The sequence below is a fragment of the Falco peregrinus genome, chromosome 2, assembly GCF_023634155.1.
Source record: "Falco peregrinus isolate bFalPer1 chromosome 2, bFalPer1.pri, whole genome shotgun sequence".
In the NCBI taxonomy this organism is placed as follows: Eukaryota; Metazoa; Chordata; class Aves; order Falconiformes; family Falconidae; genus Falco; species Falco peregrinus.
Window position 1 is genome coordinate 99,660,841 of NC_073722.1, and position 15,216 is coordinate 99,676,056.

At 60.8% G+C, this 15,216-nt stretch overlaps 1 protein-coding gene across 2 annotated transcripts; it reads right to left on the reverse strand.

Annotated features, from left to right (window-relative positions):
• Positions 1-1,426: 1,426 nt before the first annotated feature.
• Positions 1,427-10,277, reverse strand: ASPHD2 (aspartate beta-hydroxylase domain containing 2). 2 transcript variants are annotated; one of them, XM_055794374.1, is made up of 4 exons: positions 10,121-10,277; positions 5,809-6,926; positions 3,121-3,234; positions 1,427-1,946 (listed from the first exon to the last, which is right to left on the reverse strand). In XM_055794374.1, the coding sequence occupies exons 2-4, from the start codon at positions 6,692-6,694 to the stop codon at positions 1,837-1,839; spliced, it is 1,110 nt and encodes a 369-aa protein (XP_055650349.1). In that variant the 5' UTR covers positions 6,695-6,926; positions 10,121-10,277; the 3' UTR covers positions 1,427-1,836. The 2 variants fall into 2 exon arrangements, with proteins under 2 accessions (XP_055650349.1, XP_005230546.1); XM_005230489.3 differs by lacking the exon at positions 10,121-10,277 and adding an exon at positions 9,224-9,958.
• Positions 10,278-15,216: the final 4,939 nt, after the last annotated feature.

Below are 15,216 nucleotides of genomic sequence, written 5' to 3' on the forward strand. Positions count from 1 at the left end.
CAAACCCAGCCCGGGCTCATGCCCTCCTCCCACCCTGGAGCTCCTGCTTTTCCATTGCATTTCTCCACACCAGCAGCCGGGTGAGCTGCTTGGGCCCAGCTGGGGTAAGCAGGACCTGAGCCCTCAGCGTTTTGCTTGACCCTGGATGAGTTACACAGCAGCCAGAGCCTGTTCTGTTTTCAGCACAACTGTTTATTGATAATCTTTGCTTATCCACTGTATGAATGTTACCAAACCGTAAGACAGTTACCAAGCCAGCCTGCTTCCTCAGGGTCTGGTTCCAGGTAGTCAATGTGTGTAGAAATCATGCACTTCAGGTATTCTGTAACAAGACAGGTGTAAAAAATATCTCGGATGTATTTGAAATCTCTGCCTTATCTTGCAATGTAATCACTGAAAAATCTGTAAAGAAATCGTAGGGGAACAGGGCTGCGTTCCCTCCTGGGCAGGGCACGGAGGCAAGCGGTCCCCAGAGCCGTGCCGAGGCCACTGAGCCCAGTGCAGCCACTTCCCAACCAGAGGCGTGAGGACAGCAGTGAGCATCCATGACATGCTGTGCTTCACGTGTAGCATGTTATAAACTGTAAGGTAGCTCTGTACCCCTGAAAACCCCGAACAAACCCTGGATGTTGGGCAACTTCAGGCAAAGTGTGTTGGTTACAGATGGGCAAGACTCCCAGGGGGTGGAGGGGCTTGTTCCTTGGGCTGCAGAATTAAACACCCCCTGCCTTTGGAAACCTTTTCTTTGCTCTCAGGTCTGTGAGCTGCCTCTCTCTAAACTTGTCCTGGCTCCAGGAAAGAAGATGGAGCAGCAGAAGGAAGCGCGACCTCCTTTCTTCCCTTTGTCTACGGACAAACAAAAGCCCTGCTCTGCATTCCCAAACAGCATCCCTGCCCCTGCAGAGGCTTCCCAGCTTCAGCTGTGAAAACTGAGGGTTGCAGATAAAGTAAGCAGGGGATTCAGGCAATTGATAACACTCTTGGTCAGATTAAAGAGCAGGGCTCGATGTGTGTTGTCCCCTCAACAGGGTGTACATCAGGGCGCTCCTGGGCTTGCTGCCTTGCTGGGGCTGGGGCACCTGCAGCCGGGTGTGCAGCCAGCAAGCTCTTCTCCTGCCTGTGTGGTAAAAAGGTTTCTCAAGGCGGGAGGGTTGGGGAGCCATGTGCGGGGTCCCTGCTGGCATGCGAGGGAGGAAGCAGGAGCCCCTGCAAGAGCTCTCTGCAGGCAGAGCGTTGCCCTGCTTGTGCTGCCCTGCCTGCAACCCCAATTGCCCCAGCCTGAGAGCCCTTGCCCGGGGTGTGCCTTGTGCCCACTGCAGCCCTCAGCATCCGTCTGTCCATCCATCCAGGGACTGCAACTGGGACAGGGGAAGGCTGAGCACAGTGCTGGGCTGTTTGGCTGGTTTGCTGTTTTGTTTTGTGTGTGTGTGTGTGTGTGTGTGTTGTTCTTTTGATGACCACAAGAAGTTTTACATTATTACATTCAAACAAACACCCTTGGTTTTGTTACTCTACTTCTGAACACCGCAAAACACAGTAGCAACATAACACGTACGAGAGTGGTGCTGCAGCTAACCACGGAAGGAAGGCAATGCGCTGTCATGTTGGAAAATAATCCCTGAAGCCAACGATGAGAGGAGAGAGATGGGCGTTGATACACGTTGCAGTTTCCATTTACAAGAGCCCCTGGGGATGGAGGACCCCGAGGCCACGTGCTGGAAGGAGGCTTCCTGTGCCGCAGGTGTCCATGTGCGGTGCTGGACCCGTAGCAGAGCTGAGCTGGCACGGCCGCCCGCCCGCCGGCTGCCCTCGATCCCACAACACCAGGCAGCGCCGTCATCGTCCTGGGGCAAAGATGAAGTCAAGGGCTTGGCGCTCTGCAGCGGCGACGTTGGGGTGCCACAGGTCCACCATGAAGACCACGCGGGGACCCTCCTCCGGGGGACCTGGGTGGGATGCAAGCACTGGGTAAAGCTGTGCTCCCTGCTCCCATGGGAGAGGCCAGCGCTTGCCTTGGCACACGGTGACGGGCTCCCGGGACGCTGCTGCCTGTACCCCGGGCAGAGTGTGTGCCCAGCGGCAGGGCCAGCCTGCAGCGGGGAGGTGCCTAGCCAGTGCAATCCCGTACTGAACTGCTGTGTACTGGGAGCTCAGTGCTTCCAGCAGCCGGCATGGGGCAGGGTCCTCCCTGCCAGGGCTCTGGGGCTGCTCGGGGTGATCAGACCCAAAGGTCTCCCATCACAGGGCAGCAGGCACGATTCTAAGCTTGTCCTCCTTGCAGCTGCACCTCAGAGTTGTGCAGGCAGCTGCTGCTGTGCTATTCCAGCCTTCCCAGCCCCGCAGCTCTGCACTGAGCTGTGCTTCCCAATCCCACAGCAGGGTTGATGTGGGAGCAACAGCTTTTGTTCTCCCACTCTCTTCACACAGTCCCTTACGTAAAACAGCTTGGCTTGATGCTTTTATGCCATCAGCGACTAATGCCGGTTAATCTGGGAGAGCTGAAGTGGAACAGCCTCCATCAGTGATGGAGAGAGGCAACAAAACAGGCCGGTGTGAAGCTTTTCTCCCTACACAGGAGACAAAAGCACCGCTGGCACGTCAGCACTGAGCTGCTGCCTCAACGGGGCCACTGCAGCCGGCAGCTCTGCTGCGAGCCAGGGTGAGAGGATGCCGAGGCTGTCGGTGTTGGAGCCTGAGCTGCCCTGCAAAGCTCCGGGGGATGAGGGAAGCCTTTCCGTGCTGGCTGCCACAGCAGGGAGAGGATCACCGGGCCCGGGCCAGGCTGGCAGTGCTGCAGCAGCGCTGCGGGACTGCATGCAAGTCAGGACAGAAGCGAGTCCCAGGACAGGCTGAGGAGGGGGGTCCACCACCCCGAAGCAGCAGGGAGCATGCGTGATGGGCGAGCCCCACCATGCCAGGAATGGAGCTACCACCCTCCCTGGAGCAAGACAAGGGCACTCTAACCCCCACAGGATGGAGGTGCCTCCAACCCCACAGACACCTTGGGAGCAGAAGGGACTGGGTGCAGTCGCCCTGGCCATCCACCCCTCCCCAGCCCCCAGCACTGGTGTCAGTGTGAGATGGGACTGCAAGGCCCCGCAAGCTGCACGTTGTGCTTACCTTCATGGAACGCCGTGTGCAGGAAGGAGTCATCGAAGAGCAGGCAGCGGCCCTCAGCCCAGCACTGAGGCTCGCCCCCCACCACCAGCTCGCAATTGCTGGGTGTCTTCAGACCTTCAGGCACAAAGAGAGAGGACAGGGAGGGTCAGGTGGTGCTGTGCTCCCTGTGATGAGGGAGCAGCCCTGAAGTGCAACTGGTGAGCTCCACACTGCTGAGGGGTTGCTTCCCTCCAGAGAGCAGCAGCAGGTGCTGTGCTGAACTCAGTGCATGGCAGAGTCCGGGGTTCAAAACAGGCACGAAGCTGGTGCTGCATTTGCAAGCTGAACCTTTAGCCTGATGCAGCTCAGCCCCTGCCCTCTCCCTCCTGCCCCTTTTGCCCCCAGTTGCTTGCTGTACCCCAATGAGCTCAGCATTGTGAGCGCTCTCTTTTGTATCTGGAACAGCTGTCAAGTCCCCAGAGCCCACAAACACCAGGTGCACGCAGGAAGCCAGTTTCCTGGTGCTTTTTCTAGCTTCAGGACCAAAGGCAGACCCTGCCACCTCCCTCCTCCAGCTCTGCTGCAATTACCCTGCCCACTGCAGGGCTGGGGTAGGAGGAAATGCTGCACTGAGACCTGAGAAATGGGCTCTATTCCTGGCTCTGCCACAAGATCCCCATTTGACCTTGCATCGCTCAGCATCTGCCTTGTCACTTGCTTCCCCACCTGAAATACTGCCATGTGGTGACCCACCAGGCAGCTGCAAGGACAGAAATTCAGGGGTGTCACAAAACCCTCATAGGGAAGAGGCCACACGAAGGACAATCCTAGAAATAAAATGGGTCTTTTTCTAAAATACTAGCGTAAGCCAGACCAGTTTGAGGAGGGTTGATTCCATCACCACCTGCATCAGGAATGTCACCCTCCGCAGTGCTGGGGACCGCTGGAGCTGGTGCAGAGTCAACCTGCCCCGAGGATGCAGCCGTGGCGGAGAAAGGGGTCAGGGCTCACGTGGCTTGCCAACAGTAACGATGCAGCAAATGAGCAGGAATGGATCTCAGAGTGATGCCAAAACCAAGCGAGTGCAGCAGGGACCCTCATCTGCCCAGGAGAGCTGGGAGTGCAAAAAACCGATCTGCTTTTCTAATAGACATTTCAAAGCCTACAAAACCCAAAGCCATTTCCCTGCACAACAGCCTCAGCTGGAGATGCTCCAGCTGGAAAGGGGGAGCTGAGCAGCTGGGGGAGGTGGGGAGCCTGCAGCCTCTCCATCACACCCACACCCCAGGGGACACTGCCCTTGGAGGGGCAGAGCTGGTGCCTGTGCTTGGGCCCACATGTTCAGCAGAGCAGTACCAGGGCTGGAGAAAATCCTACAGTGACTTGGCTACGCTGATTGCTGTCCTGGCTTTGCAGAGCAAACCAGCTTGAAAGGGCAGGTTGTCTCTTAAACACATCCATGCCCTGGGCAAAGCAAGAGCTGAGTCCCCAGCACTGAGGTGGGGGTGAGCACAGGTCGGTGTGCCCCAGGCACAGTGCTGTGTCCCAGCTGGAGAACCAGCAGCCACTGAGCAGATGGAGCTGGAAAACATGGAAGGACAAGGGAATGAACGACCTGCATTGCTCGTCTCCCCAGGGCATGTGTGCTCCAACTGGAGGGCTGGCCCCAGCTCTGCTGCCAGGACAGGCTGGCCTGGACCTCACCTCACTGGCCCCCTCCCAGGAACCACTCAGCCTCTTGCAAGTAGACTGCACCTTCCCAGTGACCCAGACAGAGGGGAGAGCCAGTGGCAGGGCAGCGGGCTGCCTCCTGGCACCAGCAAGGGCATGTCCCAGCTCCCGAGTAGCTCCCCAGGCCTGGAGAACTCCTTGGATCAGCTCTGACGACTGATTCCCGTTCTAAATAAATGGCCAGTCACTGCCTGAGTGTGTTTACCCAAGAAGAGTTGGCTGAACAAGCGTGTTCAGTGTTTGCCAGCAGGGCCCGTGCAGTGCCTCCCCCAGCACGATCTGCGCTGCTTCCAGCGCAGCAGAGCCCTGACCATCTGTGCCGCGTGGGCTCTCCCCAGCCCAGGCCCGCAGGGCGGGGAGCTCTGCGCTGCCAGCCCAGCGCTCAACCCACCGGAGGGGATACCCCAGGACCCCCACCCCTGATTTGCAGCAAAGCAGCATCTCTGCTCACATCTGCCAGTGTCACGCGCAGAGCCCTGGAATCCCACGAGAGGGGGGAGCTGCTGGAGGCGCAGCAGTGAGAGACGCCTGGGTCCCTGGAGCAGCACCCCAGGCTGCCCTGGGTCCTGTGATGGGAGGTGGGGCTGCCTGCAGAGCAGGGGTCATCTGGAGACCCCTGCACAGTATCAGCTCCATATCTCACACCAGCAAGAGCCTATGCCTCCAGGCTGGCGGGGGGAGGAGGCAAAATGCTGTTGCTGCTGAGCTGGGGACGCTGGGGAGATTGGACACCCAGGGGGACTGAGCGCCATCCTCTTCTGGGGAGGCTGCTGCTGCCAAAGCCCCAAAACTTCCCTCAGGCCAAAGCAGAAGAGGCACCTGAGCCACTCCTGGGGCTGCAGTTAGTGGCTGAACTTGGAGAGCACGGGGTGCCAGAGGCATTTTCAGGGCTCCCGCACCCAGGCATGGCTGCAGCCCCCCCACAGCACCCGTGGCAGGGACACCCAGTGAGGCTGAACCACACCGCTGGGCACTTACCTAGATGGCAGCGGATGCGGATGTTGGTGGGCCCGTAGTGCTCGGCGATGACGGTGCCCGGGCTCAGCACAGAGATGCACGCGTTCCCAAAGACGTTGTTGCCAATGCAGGTGCGAAGGCTCCCGAGTAAGCGGTACGTCCGTGGGCATCTCCTGCAGTTCCTGGGCACACACATGCCCTGGTTCACCAGGTAGAAGGTGAACCACTCCCCACTGGGCGTGCTGTTCATTTTCCATCCTTGCGGGAGGCTGCAGTTTGAGAAAGCTTTGTAGAGGGTCTCAAACTCACACAGAATGGTCTGGAAGTTGCGCTCCAACAACTCCACGTCATGCTTTTGAGCGTCCCGGGAGAAATAGGGCATGGTTGGCAAGTCTGGCAAGAAGAAGACTTCTGGTTTCTGGATGGATGGCCGGCTGTTGAGGTAGCGGCCCTGCTCGCGGATGCCTTTGTGGATCCTGCCCATGCCAGACCAGGAGTAGCGCTTGGCGTACTCCTGCAGGTTGTGGTAGAGTTTCTGGTTGAGCCCGTCATGGTGCGTGCAGCGCACGCACTCAGGCGAGTGGCAGTAGACAAACCCATTCTGCACACCATTGACCTCAGCGCTCTGCATCAGGGCGTTGACGGTGGCATAGGCGCGGGGCTGCTCCCGCCCCACGTGGTAGCAGTACCACACAAAGAGGACGAGGAGGCAGGCAACAGCAGCGAGGGCAGTGGCATCACAGTCCCGGAAAGACTGGATGCCAGTGGCGATGAAATCCCGGAGTCCGTCCAGAGACCAGCTCCAGTCCACCAGCCACTCCAAAGACATGGTGGTGCAGCGGGTGATGGGTGCACGCAGGGGGGCCCAGCAGTCAGTCCTTGTGGTCCTCAGAGGCACCCACACCATGCAGCTGGGCCAGGGCGCTGGGGGAAAGGGCTGCCATGGGGAAGCGGAGCTGTGGCTCTCCCCTGCACGCCCAGGAGCTCTGCATTGGCAGCAGCAGCCAGCAGCTCCAGGGGAGGTGGGTGGCCAGGCTGCCCGGGGGTCCCAGTGTAGCGGGTCAGCAGAGACGTGCCTGGAGGGTCCCCACTGGTGCTCCTGGGGCCATCATCCTGAAAGGCAGCACTGGAGGGAGGCTCTGGAGAAAGAAACCCGGAGGCATTAGGGGGTAGACTGTTTCCCCTTGAGGTCCCTGCCGGAGCTCAGCGCACAGGGTGCAGCTGCGGCTGTGTGCCATGGCCACGTGGGGCACCAGCTCCTCGTGGGGGGATGATGGATGAGGAGTCCTCCTATCTGCCCAGGAGCCCAACACCATCCCATGCTGAGAAAAGCCCCCACCCCCCAACAACGTCTTCCACAAATACCCAAATGGAAGTTAAGGGGGGAGAGACAGGGCCCTCAGCTCCCACTGCCCCACACTGATCTTCCCTCCTGCTCTCCCCTCCATTTCTCTCCTCCATTGCTGCCTTATCATGACTGAAATCTGGCTGATAGACAGCGGGGCAAAGCTGGGAATAGACACTTAACAGCCCTATCTTGCAGCACATCACTTTATCCCCTCGATCTAAATGCTCTGAAACGACTCTCCCTGCAGAGACTGAGCTGAGAGCCCCAAGCCTGCCAGCTCTGCCCCTGCGCTCAGCCAGCCTGGCGAGGGCACTGGCCAGCCTGGCGAGGGCACGGCAGTGATGGTGGCAGGTCGTGGTTCTCTTGTTTGATTTCACCAACCAGAGTTCACCAGCTCACAGGTTACCACAGCTGAACGGCTCCCAGCACTACTGCAACGCCCCGCACACCCAGCCTGAAAAGCAGAGCCTGTCCTCCCTCCCCCGGCAGGGGACAAGTCTGCTACACAACCAGCTGCTGTCTGTCCCTTCTTCAGTGGTGTCAGGGCAGCTCTGTCCTGCCCCACCGTCACAGCTGTTGGGAAAGCAGCTTGACAAAAAGAGAAGATGCTCCAACTCCCCACAACCACGAGTGATGTTCGCTCACCCCAAACTCCATCCCTGGGCAGCTTTGAGCAAAAGGCAGTGGGACCAGAGGGGCAGGCAAGGCAACAGGTGAGAAACGGAGGGGATACACAAACCAGGTTGGAAAGCACACCCAGAGTGACCTCAGCCTACAGCACGCTGCCAGCACTGAAGGAAAGCCTTGTAATTACTGATGTGTGGCTGAACCAGCGCGTCCGTGGGTCAAGTCTCCACACGAAGCAGGTGCTTAGGCTGGGCACGTGTGGGGAGTCACAGCCCGACCCGGAGCACTGGAAGCAAAGAGAGGCATACAGGCTCTCACTGGGATCATCTGTGCTACTGCTGTGCCCAGACTGCACCTCCTGGATAAGTCAATCGGTGCACAGCCCTGGGCAGGGCAGGGGGATGCAGGCTGGCAGGAGCTGCAGGGCAAATAGCTCTCCACCTGGGAGGAGTGAAATCAGGATGATACAGGTAAGGGGAAGGGAGATGGCATGGGAGCTCCTCTGTAAGAGCACTGACTTGAAGGAGTAGGATGGGTTTATTAGCCAGGGAAGCCATCCAAACCCTTCCTGGCCCTCCCTGCCAAGGTCCTGTAGCCTGTTAATGAATGTGCATTTCCCTATTGATGGCAATAGTGATGTGCTGCAGCTGGCGGAGCTTTGGCTGGGACCTGACCCTGCAGCTGGGGACTGTGTGCAGTGCTGGGGACACAGGCTTTAGGCAGTTTTACATCCTGGGGAGGGACAGCCACACAGCCAGCCTCCCTCCTACTTCCTTGTAGCACATCGCCTGCATGCCCTGTCCCGGGAACTGCAATCCACGTGGCATGTCACAGCCTCCTGGGAATTTTAAGATAACTTTCCTCCAGCCCCACCAGCTGGCACTCCTCCAGACACACCAACTTCTCCAGCCCAGTCCTCAGCTCCCGGGGTGCAGCCACAGAGCCGGTCCCAAGGGTGCTCCCTGAGGTCGGCACAAGCCCCCCACCCTCCTCCACCGTGCTGGAGTGTGCCAGGGAAGGCAGGGAGAGCCCTGGCACGATCTGTATTCAGGGTGGCTCTCACCCTGACAGGCAAACAGGGAGCTGCCTCAGCGCAGCAGCCAGGCTTGTTGAGAAGTCAGCTGGCAAAGCAAGGGCATGGGGGGGGCTGAGCTGGGGGGTCTGACAGACTCGGGGTCCTCCAGCCAGAGTTGCTTACACCCCTGCAAGGGTGGTGCAGCACAAACAGGGCCCCACTGCTGCCCCGGGGCTGCTGTCAACACCTCAAAGTGGGAAAATAAGGGGGAAACCGTCAGAGCAGTAGGAGATCAAAGCCCCTGCGCCCACGTGCAGCCTGCCTGGCCCCAGAGCTCGCAGCCAGGGAGCCTTCGGGCTGCTGAGCCCTGGGCTGCACGGGAACGCTTCAGGGGTCCAGCCCAGCAGCTGCCTCCTGCGCCCCGATGCAAACCTACCCAAACCCACCTTCCACTGGCGTTGTGCCGGCAGCAGCAGAGCAGGGCCCAAACACCGGCACCGCGCCTGATGGACACTGTGCGGCTGGGACCTGCTGCTGGCCCGGTCAGTGCCGTCACCCTTCCAGCCTGGCTGTGCGGAGCACTGTGGGCCTGCACCCCCGGCCCGAAATCCAAGAAAAGGCTCGTCAGCTGATAACAAACAACAGAGCCAGTCCAGAAGAGTGGAAATCAATTCCACATTGCACTGAAGTTGTGCAGGACGTGGAGGCGAGCACCGTGCCAGGCAGCAGCGGCGTTACATAATGAAGGCAGAGAGGCTTCGATGCAGCAGAAAGTTGCATCTTGGTGGCTCCGCGGTGGCCCCGGCATCTCCTGGAGGCGATGGGTTTTGCTCAGCCCGGCCGGGATCCCCAGGCCGTGGGCCCCGCGGTGACGAGGACGCGTGGCGGGGCTGTCATCTGCACGGCACAGGCGGCGGCGCCTTCGGGATGGGTGTGAGGAACCTCCTTTGGATGCCGGAGCGCCGGGGTGAGGCAGGTGCCGGCTGCTACTACGGGGCTGGAGCACGGCCAGGCAGCCGCGGGCGCTCGCTTCGCCCTTTCCTCTGCCGTGCCACCCCGGCGGTGTCACCCGGTGTGATGGTGTCACCCGGCGTGATGGTGTCACCCGGCGTGGCGGCATCAGCTAGGCTGTCACCGCTGTAGCTGCATCACCCGGGGTGGCAGCGCTGCCCACCGGGCCGGTGTCACGTCACCCAGCGTGGCGCTGGCACCCGCCACCGCGGTGTCACCCGGCGGGGCCGTGTCGCCCGGCCGGGCGGGGCCCCGGACTGCGCCCCCCCCCCCCGAGGGCACCGCTCCCGCCCGCGCCCCCCTGCGCCGCGCCGCGCTGCGGCGGTACCGACCTGCTGCCCGCGCCGGGCCGTGCGGGGCCGCCGCTCCGCTCCGCTCCGCTCCGCTCGCCGCCGCCGCGGACCACAACTCCCAGCAGCCCGGGCAGGAGGGGCCGCACCGCCCCCGCCGGGACCGCGCCGGGGCGGCAGCCTGCGGGCCCCGGGCGAAGCACCGCCCGCCCGCCCGCCTCCGCGCCCGCCCCTCGCCGCGGCCTCGGGGCGGTGCGCCGCGCCCCCGCAACCGCGCAGCCGGGCGGGGCGGGGCCGGAGCAACGGGGTTGCGGCACCCGGGTGGGGGTCCTGGGGCCGGAGCCGCTGGGAGGGTGAGGTGCTTGTCCCCTCGGGGAGCATCCATCCCGGCTGCGGCTACCCCGGGGTGCGGGGACGCGGGGACACGGGCACCTGAGGCTGCAGCAGCTGGGATGCAGGGGGTGCAGAGGCACCGGGGTGGGGAATGGGGGTGCAGGAGGACACGCAGGGAAAACGGGCTCCAAGGATACAGGCACTGGGGGCTGCACCCGTCAGGATGCGGAGGATGCTGGCCCCGGGACTGCTGTCCCAGGGGTGGATGCAAGAAAGGATGCAGGCGCCCAGGAGACAGGATGCTGGCTGGCTCCAGGGACACAGACTATTAAGGATGTAGCAGTTGGGATGAGCAGGATGCTGGGTCCAGGCACCCAGGGATGGAGGGACTGCAGGGATACAGGCATCTGGGGATGCAGCACCCAGGATGCAGAGGTTGCTGGTCCTCAAGGATGCACACATCTGGTATGCAGGGGACAGGAGCACCCAGGGAGGCAATGCCCAAGATGCAGGCAGCCAGGGGATGCCTCAACAAGGATGTGAGGGTGTGCTGCAGCACCTGGGATGGAGGGAAGCTGTTCCCAGGATGCAGGAGATGCTGGCCTGGGGGCACCTGGGATGCAGCACCATGGATGCAGATGCCTGGGGAGGCAGCCCCAGGGGATGTGGGCATTCCCAGGGGGTGGCAGAAGTGTGTGAGCCCCCCTCTACACTCACAGCCAATTCCTGCCACTCAAGTTAGGAGGGTCCCTCCACTAGTAAATGACAACCTGTCTGCTGGCATCTCCTGTTCCCATTCCCACTGCTCCAAGGTGCTTCCTCATTCAGCTGTGGGTTCTGTCGGGGCTGAGGCTCCCAGGCCATGGCAGCTTCAGCTCCTGGGAGTTGCCTTTGAGAGCCCGCAGGCAGCGGGCACAGGAGCTGCAGAGCCCCAGCAGCCCAAAGCCGTGTCTAACAGCAGCAGTTCAGCACTTGGAGCAGATGGACTGGAAGTGCAGCCTCCCCACACACACCTGGCGCCAGCCAGTCCCACCAGCCAAAGGGGTTGGCAAAACGTTCCCTTTTTAAGCTGACCTTGCGCCCAGGGTTTGGCCCTATGGAAAAGAGGAGACCAGCTTTGCAGATTGGTCAAAGAGGAAGTAGTATTTTTTGGGTGTCCCTTAACAACTTTTAAGTGCTGGTGGAGAAACAGTTTGTTACGAGCCTCTCTGCTTCCTGCTTGCTTGCTTTTTTCCTCCCCACTCCATTTCCCATTCACCTAAGTGAATACTGCCAAATCCAGGGTCCCCAGGAGCACCAGTGGTCCAGCCCTCCCTCCACCTTTCCCCCTGGTGCCAGATGAGCTGCTGGGCTGAGCTGAGCGCAGGCAGAGCCCGGGTGCAGGCAGAGCCCGGGTGCAGGCAGAGCCCTGGCAGCGCTGTCCTGCCCTGTGGCAGAGTGCCATGTGGAGCTGCATGGGACGTGTGTCGATGTGGGAGAAGCCCTGCCTGGTTTCACAGGTTTTGCCATCCGGTGCCTGCATGCTGCAGGTAGCCAGCCTATGGCTGCAGGTAGCTACCCATCACAGCTTGGGCTGGGTTTTAGAAGTGAAGTAAAGGCTGCTCTGCTCAGCCCCTCAGGTGTGTGTGCTTGCTTTGGAGCAACCTCATCCCCACCTGCCGCAAACCTAAGTTGCACCTTGCTTTCTCTCCTGGCACATTGTTGCATCCTGTCTGTTCCTGCTGTTTCCCTGTGCTACCGCAAGCACATCCCCACCCCAGTTTGCTTCTGCAGGGCTCTGGCAGTGTTGCATGTTGCAGGGTGAAAGAAGGGTGAGTTTATTCCTTCCTGCTCTTTCCCAGACCCATCTCAGCCTCACCCCGTAGCTCCTGCCTGCTCTTGGCAGACAGCGCATCCTTCTGTTGGCAGTCACAGAGTCTGCTGGCTCTTGGCACCAGGCTCTGGACTCTCCCATCCTTTCTTCCCTCTGTCTGCCTTCTGCTCTCTGCTCCCTGTTGGGCCCCTCCAGACCCTGATCCTCAGCTCTGCTGCTCATCTTGTCTCTGTGGGATGAGCTGCCCCTGTCTTTCCTCTGCCTTTAGGATGTCATCTGGTGTTCTTCACCCTTCAGGTGTAGCAACCGCCTTCCCAACACTGCACACATTCCAGCAACCGGTCTGCTGTGCAGCTTTCCCATAGCTCCGGGGAGATAAGGCGGAATTGGAGGTCTGCAGGACTGGGGGTCTCATCCTGACTCCCTGGTGTGCATTTCCCCAGTAATACTAAGTCCACAGCATGCAGCACAGAGGTTTCTTGCAACACATCCTGCACCACCCATGCCTGCCACACGCTGAGGGTGCAGGGGCTGGATGCCTCTGCCCTGTGCTCTTCTGAGGGGCTGGCAGGGGTGCTGCGAGGGTTAATTCTGCTGCCAGCCTCCTCTTGGGTTTGTGCTTCACAGGTCCCTCTGAACTTTGGCCTCGGTGATTCCCCAGTCTGGGGAGGGTCATTCCTGGGAGGCAGGGGTGCTGGGATGGCTCAGCTGGGATCCCCTGGAGCACTGCAAGCAGGACCCCAGCCTGCAGCACCCCAAGCACCCACCCCACAGCCCTGCCTCTGCTGCCGCTCTCTTGCCGGTGCCCACAGCCATGGGGCAGCTGCGGGATGGAGGCGTGAGCCCTGCCCCGCTGCTAGCACCTGAGCACCAGGAAGGGTGACGGGGCTCCAGGCAGGGACAGAAGGGTCTGGCAGGGGCCAAGCAGGCAGCAAGAGCAGGCACAGGAACTATCTCACGGCAGAAGGGCTGGGAACAGCCCTGGGATGCACTTGGCACAGATCTGCCCAGCGGCACCCTGGCAGGAACCCTGTCTGTGTGGCAGCCTTCTGGCTCCAGTGATCCCTTCTCCCTTTCCTGAGATGTACTCCTGGGGCAGACACCACCCGGTGTCCCCCTGAGCCGTTGCCAGGATGTGGCTGCAGCCAAACCTGTGCTTGTGTTCTGCCAGGGCCAGGATTTCCCCGAGCGTTTAGGCTGGAGCTGGGACAGTGCTCCCGGGGGGGGCCCTCCCTGTGCTTCCCGAGCTGAGGAGACCCACACTGCACAGGCTCCTGTTCCCTGAGTCCCCTCCTGACCAGCTTGTGCCCAGGCAATGAGCAGGATCCTCGGAGCATGGCTTTACTGCTCAGCCCTGTGTTCGTCCCTCAGCATTTCCACCTCTGGGCATTGCTGTGCTGCCAGCCCCCTCTGCCAGCCCAGCCCCGAGCCCCCTGCTCTTTCCTCTTTGATCATATTCCACCCTACTGCTGTTTTCCCTCTGCACTGAAGGGTGCCAGCGCCAGCCCCAGGGCTCTGTCACCGCTGACACCAGTGACCACGGGCACCCCATGACCGGTCTGCCCTTAGCAGAGCAGGGGGGCTGGGGCCCCACTGGTGCCCCAGCTCTCTGTCCTTAGCATGCTTCGCCGACTGCTTTGGCTCCTGCTGAGAAATAACCCCGCGATGGGCCATGGCGCAGGAACGCAACCAAGGAATGGCTGTGTGAAATCCGGCTGAGGACTGCAAGCCCCTGCGCTGGGGCTGGGCAGGGACGGGAAGGAGGCGAGGGGTCCCTGCTGCTCTGCCCTTGAGCTCAGGTGGGTGGACGTGGGGGTCCCTTGGCTACGTGACTGCCAGGGGACAAGCACACTGTGTCATCCACTCGCGCCTGCCACAGGGGAGAGGTGGGTAATGGCTGTGGCTGCTGTGCCCAGACAAAGCTTAATCTGCAGCACAAAGCTCGAGGCCAGAGATTGGTTCCTGCTTTACGTCACGGAGGAGGAACAGCAGCATCAAGATTTTTTTTTTTTTCCCTCTTCATTTTAATTCTCTTGCAATCTCTGTCCAAAAATAACCCAAGCTTCCTCCCTCAGGAATGCTCTGCATCAGAGCCTTGGCTCCTTCGCCCCCCTGTGCATTAGCCTGACAGTTGCTAGACGAAGCTATTGTCTTATGTCACATCATAACCTTTTTAAAAAGCACATTTGGAGAGTGCAGGATTATTTTATTGTTTCATGTGGGGAGGGGCAGGGATGGACGGGCAGCCCCAGGTTTCCCTGGGCATTTCCCAGGGTGCTGGGTGAACTGTGCATCCCTGTCCCTCCCTGCTGGCCATCGCCATCGCCACTGCCAGGGAAACCTGGGACTCTGCAGGTGTCAGGAAAAGGTATTTATCCTGGGATTTCCCGGTGGCCCTGCTCCTTAGCAAGGCAGTGACAGCAGCCATCCCATCACCATGCTCCTGGAGCGGGGCCATGCTTGGGGCCATCCCGCAGGCAGCTGGGGTTCCCCCAGGCAGGACCCTGCCCTGTGCACACCTGATGCTTTTTATGTTTTCAGCTCTCCAGGGATGCGGCAGGGCCTGGCTGGCTTTCAGAGGGCTGCTTGGGGGAGAAACCTCCTGCAGGTGGGGGGCAGAGATGAGCCCCCACTGGAGCAGCTCAGCCCAGAGAGGCTCCCCATTTTTCCCACCCAGCCCTGAGATCTTTCTGGAGCTGTGCCTGCCTGCTCCACACTGCAGCAGTGCAGGATGCAGCCGGTGCAGAGCTGTACAGGGGCAGGCGAGGAAGCCCCCCCCCCATGTTCTCCCTGTGCTTTTGGGGAGCTCCCCTGCCCCAGCTGGCACACGTGCCGTGGAGCTGCTGGGTGACAGCCTGTGCTGCAGGGTGAGCAGGGCACAGGCAGGATGGGTCCCCAAAGGCCTCCTGCCCTGAGGGGCTTTGCTGACAGGGCTCCCTCGTTCTGCACATCCTCTGTGACACGGCCATGGGTCTCCACCCCAAACCTTCTG

What these genes read in the sequence shown, in the direction of transcription:
- ASPHD2 (XM_055794374.1), bottom strand. Translation starts at nt 6,694, where the DNA reads ATGGTGTGGGTGCCTCTGAGGACCACAAGGACTGACTGCTGGGCCCCC. An exon ending in CCGCATCCGCTGCCATCTAG is followed by an intron (nt 3,235 to 5,808) that starts GTAAGTGCCCAG and finishes TTGTGCCTGAAG; the next exon opens with GTCTGAAGACACCCAGCAAT. An exon ending in GCACACGGCGTTCCATGAAG is followed by an intron (nt 1,947 to 3,120) that starts GTAAGCACAACG and finishes CATCCCACCCAG; the next exon opens with GTCCCCCGGAGGAGGGTCCC.